Raw genomic sequence first — 5,949 nt, forward strand, 5'->3', positions numbered from 1 at the left:
AAAAGAAAGCAAAAGGACATTTAAAACATTTTATAGCAGATATACAGTATTTTATCTTAATCTTATCTTAATGAAAACATTACTTAAACAATTTAAATTGGAAATAAGAAATATAACTACAATATTAAATAAAGTTCTACAAAACTCGACATATTTAGGGTTCTTGAAGTTTTTTCTTATATTAAATATATATATTAAAGAAAGTACAACACCTTGCGTATACGTAATTTATTACTTATACGTATTTTTTTCGTTTCAAGTATGTAAAAAAGTTTTAGTGTATTTTGTATATTTCAAAAGGAAGACACAAGTAATTTTGCAATATATTTTTAAACGTTATTATCTTAGCCAAAAATCTAAAAATACCATTTGATCTATTACAAATCCACGGTTGAGATATGAAAGTAATACCAAAAGTGCGCCAAAGATAAGCCCTTGAACTAAACGTGTTACAACCACTTTCTATTTTTGTTTAGAAAATTATCTGCTTTGTTTGGGTAATTCCCTTATATTTCCCACTCGTCCACAAAGTAATCGACATTAAGTGCCTCGAACCAATTAAGATCGAATGAATGAGTCTACGTAAGACGACACACAAAAATCCGCACACTTCGGCACTCCACGTAAATAGATAACACCAATATTTTATTGTTCCAACAGAGATAATGACCGGAATGGCGAGATTCCGATTTTATTAACTATTTTTCATTAATTTTCGCGATATGGCCGGAGACTATTTAAAGATGCCTCAAGAGCCTTCAGGTTGTTAAAAGTAAAATGAAGTGCGACCGACTCTCATTGCTGGTGATTGGTCTACTGGTGGCTCCGGCTGCCTGGGCCCGAGTTCCCTATCCGGAGGTGGAGCTTCCTCCAATTGTCCAGGAGGATGAGATCTTCGAGCGGATCGTTATGGCTCCCCAGCCCGTGGGTCGTGCAGGAGGTAGGTGGCTTAGAAATGATCGCCACATTAACATTTTTTAATAATAATAAGCCCTAGTATATGGATGTAAAAAGACTTTAAAAGACTTTCATAATTAAATATTAATTTTAGGTAGATGATTTAAATTTAAAAAAAACTCTTTTGCGAATATATAGGTTTGGCTAAATAAGAGGCTGCCTAAAAGGTTTTATACTTAAATATAATGTATTATGGAGATGATTTACTGGAGGTATATTTCAGAGGCATAATCAGAAATTGAACCCAATTTTTCATGTTTAAATTCTTTCACAGCCTGCAGTGTGACTATTCGCGGAGGTCTGCCCAGTCCCCAGCCCGTCTACCTGAAGACCGATTCCGAGGACTTCTATCCCTTCTCCGACGTTGGTGTGATGGAATTCGCGTCGGGTGGCTCCTTGCAGCTGTGGTGTCCTTCTGGTTTCAACACCCACTCCGAGAACCTGATTACCGCCAGTTGTGTGAGTGGATCGACCTTCAGCGTGGGCGGATCTCAGTTTGAGTTCAAGGATCTGTACTGCAAATCCTGGCCGGGATTCAAGGCGATTAAATCGGGAGCCACGTGCAATGGTGGTGTTGTGATTCGCGTGGGATTCGAGATTACTTCCTCGAGATTTGCCGAGCAAATGCGGATTTGCTTTAACGAGGAGGAGGAGGTGACCCGCTACACTCGTCACACGCTGGAACCAGGCAGCAACTACTATGAGACGGGTGTGGCCAGGATTACCTTCCAAACGGCTGGCTATTTCAATGGCAAGAATGTGGACAAGCTGTACACGCAGGCCACTCAGCTGGAGACGATCAACAACGATTTGGGCGGCGATGCGGACAAGTACTTCGATAGTGCCAGCAATGTTTACCTGGCCCGTGGTCATCTGGGAGCCAAGGCTGACTTTGACTATGCCCCCGAGCAGAGGGCCACCTTCCTGTTCATCAATGCTGCTCCCCAGTGGCAGACCTTCAATGCCGGCAATTGGGCACGAGTTGAGGATGGCCTAAGGGCTTGGGTGTCCAAGAACAAGCTGAATGTGAACTGCTATACTGGTGTGTATGGTGTGACCACGCTGCCCAACAAGCAGGGTGTGGAGACGCCACTGTATCTGGCCAAGGATGGCAACAACAACGGCCTCATCCCAGTGCCCAAGCTCTACTTCCGCGTGGTCATCGAGCCCACATCCCACAAGGGCATCGTCTTCGTGGGCGTCAACAATCCGCATTTGAGCGTGGAGCAGATCAAGCGGGACTACATCATCTGCACGGATGTCAGCGATCAGGTGACCTACATCAACTGGAAGACCACAGACATCAAGGCTGGCTGGTCGTATGCCTGTGAGGTGGCCGATTTCCTCAAGACCGTCAAGCATTTGCCCGCTCTGACCGCCAAGGGAGGTCTCCTCGTCTAAATGGTGATCAAATAAAGCCGCCAACTGTTCAGAATTGTATTTCTCACGACTACCATACCTATGAGGATTAAGCTAAGAGTATGTTTCAAGTGTTTCCCTGCATTTTTGGCCATTATTTCATTGATCCAGTCCAAATGGAGGTAGACATTGGTGTAAACCGATGGCAAGGTTGTGGATCCGCATCCAAGGCGATAGCTGACCACCCCAAAGACTGTTTCGTTGTGGATTAGTGGGGCTCCGGTGTCACCGGCACAGGGATTCTCATCCAGGCTGTTGTTTAGATTACCAGCACACAGCATCTCCTCCTTAAAAGTGTGAAGTTTCTTCTCACAGATCTCGCGGGCTAGAAGTTCCACATCAATATGCAGGATATTAGAGGCCATGGGACCGCCCTGAAAACACTCTTTATCTATTTGTTTTTATCTTGGGATAACCACAACTTACTTTAAAGACCCGTCCCCAGCCCAGGACCGTGTAGTTGAGACCCGGCTCCGGATCGGTCGTGGGCAGATTGATCACGCCCACTTGCGGATTGTCTAAGGGCAGTTTCTTGGCCAACATCATCAGCGCAATGTTGTGCGTATTGAACACCGTGAACTTCTCCGGTACAAAGATCTTCTTCACTGGCACACTCGCGGTGATTCCATCTTGGTATTTCAAGCGATTTGGGGATCCAGCTACTACCAATACTCGACTTCGGTGTATAATCTTGCGCTTGCTTTTTTAATTGGTTGATTACAAAAAATGCCAGTTATAAATAAATATAATCATTTCTATACCTACTCCATGGCACAGTGGGCGGCGGTCAGGATGTATTTTTGCGATACTATGACTCCGCCGCAAAAGTGATTATCTCCGAAAAATTTGCGGGGCGTTCGAGATCGAATGGAGACAATGTACTTGGCTAGTCTCAAGGTTTTCTCCTCGTCGAAAAAGGGACTTGAGAGGCGTTTTGTCCGCCGACGAATGAAGTGACCCCCCATCGGACTGCCAGAATAGCAGGAGGGCAGGAGCAACAGGAGAAACAGCAGGAAACTGCAAAATTTCCTGGATACTTTATGTTTTACTAGTAACATCAGAGAGATTTACTAAAAATTTGACAGGTAACTCATTTATTGTGTTTCTTCATTAAATACAAAAAAATGTTTATTTGTTATGGGATAATATTAATTTAAAGTCATTTGTTTGGTAAATAATAAGTCTTTTAAGATAAGCAGCATTTGTTTAATTTGATCAAGTTCTTTTTTACTGTACAATTTATTTATTTATTATAAAATGTTTTATCTTAACGCTATAACTGCGTTAGTCAATAAAAATTTGAATATTTTATCTCAATTTGTATTTTTTTATTCACAATAGGATTGTAGTTTTAAAATAAAATTGATAAAATATTGTAATTTTTCGTGACTAGCACATCTAATAATAAGTTTTACTTGTAGTGCTAGGATATCAAAGAAATAAAATAACTAAAATTAATAAATTAACAAAAAATAGCTTGTATTCTGTAACACTCCCCATACCATCTTTATAGCAAAATAATCCTCCCATTTAAAATTGTTAAATTAAGTGCCACAAAGTTTAAAAATTTAACGATATATTTATTGATTCAGAAAGAAACTTAGACGAGCAAACCGCTGACAGAGAACTGGGGCAGGTGGTCCACCTTCTTGCGGAACTCGGGCACTTCGCAGGCATAGGAGTAGCCGGCGGTGATGTCCGTCTTCTTCCAGCTGATCCAGTTGATTTTGTCGCTGACGTCCGTGCAGAGGATGTAGTCCCGCTTGATCTCCGCCAGACTCAAGTGCGGATTGTTCACGCCGATCAGAACGATGCCCTTCTTGGTGGTGGGTTCGATGACCACTCGGAAGTAGAGCTTGGGCACTGGGATCAGGCCATTGCCGTTGCTATCGTGCGACAGATACAGCTGCCTCTGCTCTCCATTTTTGTTAGCCAAAGTGGTCACGCCCCAGACGCCCGTCCAGCACTCCACGTGCTTCTTCTCCTTGGCCACCCAGGCACGAACTCCGTCCTCCACACGGGCCCAGTTGCCAGCGTTGAAGGTCTGCCACTGGGGAGCCGCGTTGATGAACAGGAAGGTGGCCCGCTGCTCGGGGGCAAACACGAAATCAGCCTTGGCACCCATGTGACCACGGGCCAAGAACACATTCTTTGCCGAGTCGAAATACTTGGCCGAATCCATATCCAGCTCCTTGTCGATGGTCTCCTTTTGCACCGCCTGCGTGTATAGTTTGTCCACATTTTTGCCCGCAAAATAACCGCCAGCACCGAAGGTAATACGATCCACTCCAGTGGCATAGAAGTTGTTTCCCGGCTCCAGACGATGGTACACATACCGGGTCACCTCCTCGTCCTCATTGAAGCACACCTCGTACTGAGTGGCAAATCGAGAACCGGACAGCTCAAAGCCCACCTTGATCAGAGTGGTGCCACCATTGCATTTGGATCCCGACTTCTTGCCCACAAAAGCTGGCCACGATGTGCACTTGATGGCGGACAGATCGTGCTCCTTATTGTCGATACTGAAGGTGGTGCCACCCACACACTTGGCGGTCACGTATTTTCCAGACAGCGGCGAGGCCAAACTGCTGGTGCAGTGGAACTCAATGGTCTTGTCCTTGGCCACATCCACGTATCCGGTGTCCGAGAAGCCCACGATCTCAGAAGTTCCCGACTTGATCAGCAGCGGCTGGGGATCCTTCAGCTCCGAGCTGCGGATCTTAATGGAGCAGCCAGCTAAAATGGGGAGAGGTTAGAAAATAAGATTTGATTTTAAATATTTAATTGAAAATACTACAATCAATTCACTACTATTTCGTTTCAGCTGATCTTTAAAATCGCAATACATTAAACCATGTTACGTAGTTATAAAAATTTAGGTTTAAATCAATGCTTTAAAAAAATAGTCAAGGCAGTACTGCTCTAAATTGTATTAAAAACACATTAATAATTAATTTCTTTAACTATTAAAATTGGTTTAATGTTAAAACGTTTATGATTAATATTAAAGCTCATATTATTAAAGATACATTTAAAACAAATTGTAGGGAATAACCATTAAAAGGTGTTAAAGGGATATTATATGATACCTATTATATTTTTAGCTCACCTGCTTTGGGTTCGATGGCATTAACCACCTCTGGAACTTCGGGCAACTCCCAGAGGGAGTCCTCCTTCGGCAGGATCCTGGCCTGGGCACTGACCAAGATGAGGCCACTCAAGGCAATCAACACTAGACCCTTCATGTTTCGCAACTGATTTGGCCAACGAATGGCGCTGGTGCTTTTAAACCAACTGGCCGCTTGATGATTGATTAGATTCGCTTGATTGCGGCGGTGTTTACGGGTTGATATCGGGTACTTGCTGATGCTTTGATTGCTTCACGTGCCCCCAGATTCGGGGGCTTCCTGTTCAAAGCCGGTATTATCATTTAATTAGTTTTGGCCCTCGCGATTAGACCGATTCCCGAAGTGTTGGGGGCCAAATTAAATGAGTACTTGAGATCCGGATGGAGCTTCTTTCTTTCTTCACGTGCCCAGCACGTTTGGTTATCACTCAATAAAACAAGCTGGG

At 43.7% G+C, this 5,949-nt stretch overlaps 3 protein-coding genes across 4 annotated transcripts; 1 reads left to right on the forward strand and 2 right to left on the reverse strand.

Annotated features, from left to right (window-relative positions):
- Window positions 1-777: 777 nt before the first annotated feature.
- On the forward strand, window positions 778-2,397 carry LOC108146534. The gene is made up of 2 exons (XM_017272575.1): window positions 778-940; window positions 1,232-2,397. Exons 1-2 carry the CDS (start codon window positions 778-780, stop codon window positions 2,356-2,358), a joined length of 1,290 nt encoding a protein of 429 aa, XP_017128064.1. The 3' UTR covers window positions 2,359-2,397.
- Window positions 2,355-3,464, reverse strand: LOC108145627 (trypsin-2). Of its 2 annotated transcripts, XM_041708368.1 has the most exons (3): window positions 3,142-3,464; window positions 2,803-3,076; window positions 2,355-2,750 (listed from the first exon to the last, which is right to left on the reverse strand). In XM_041708368.1, the coding sequence occupies exons 1-3, from the start codon at window positions 3,432-3,434 to the stop codon at window positions 2,355-2,357; spliced, it is 963 nt and encodes a 320-aa protein (XP_041564302.1). In that variant the 5' UTR covers window positions 3,435-3,464. The 2 variants fall into 2 exon arrangements, with proteins under 2 accessions (XP_041564302.1, XP_017126652.2); XM_017271163.2 differs by lacking the exon at window positions 2,355-2,750 and having other exon boundaries at window positions 2,966-3,076; window positions 3,138-3,464.
- Window positions 3,465-3,935: 471 nt separating this feature from the next.
- LOC108146539 lies at window positions 3,936-5,621 on the reverse strand. The gene is made up of 2 exons (XM_017272580.1): window positions 5,486-5,621; window positions 3,936-5,112 (listed from the first exon to the last, which is right to left on the reverse strand). The coding sequence occupies exons 1-2, from the start codon at window positions 5,619-5,621 to the stop codon at window positions 3,977-3,979; spliced, it is 1,272 nt and encodes a 423-aa protein (XP_017128069.1). The 3' UTR covers window positions 3,936-3,976.
- Window positions 5,622-5,949: the final 328 nt, after the last annotated feature.

The sequence above is a fragment of the Drosophila elegans genome, unplaced genomic scaffold (genome assembly GCF_018152505.1).
Source record: "Drosophila elegans isolate 14027-0461.03 unplaced genomic scaffold, ASM1815250v1 contig_208, whole genome shotgun sequence".
Taxonomy (NCBI): domain Eukaryota; kingdom Metazoa; phylum Arthropoda; class Insecta; order Diptera; family Drosophilidae; genus Drosophila; species Drosophila elegans.

Coding starts and splice junctions, on each gene's coding strand:
- LOC108146534 (XM_017272575.1), top strand. CDS start 778: ATGAAGTGCGACCGACTCTCATTGCTGGTGATTGGTCTACTGGTGGCT. Junction 941..1,231: donor GCCCGTGGGTCGTGCAGGAG/GTAGGTGGCTTA, acceptor ATTCTTTCACAG/CCTGCAGTGTGACTATTCGC.
- LOC108146539 (XM_017272580.1), bottom strand. CDS start 5,621: ATGAAGGGTCTAGTGTTGATTGCCTTGAGTGGCCTCATCTTGGTCAGT. Junction 5,113..5,485: donor TGCCATCGAACCCAAAGCAG/GTGAGCTAAAAA, acceptor TCCCCATTTTAG/CTGGCTGCTCCATTAAGATC.
- LOC108145627 (XM_041708368.1), bottom strand. CDS start 3,434: ATGTTACTAGTAAAACATAAAGTATCCAGGAAATTTTGCAGTTTCCTG. Junction 3,077..3,141: donor GCCGCCCACTGTGCCATGGA/GTAGGTATAGAA, acceptor CAATTAAAAAAG/CAAGCGCAAGATTATACACC. Junction 2,751..2,802: donor GCTGGGGACGGGTCTTTAAA/GTAAGTTGTGGT, acceptor GAGTGTTTTCAG/GGCGGTCCCATGGCCTCTAA.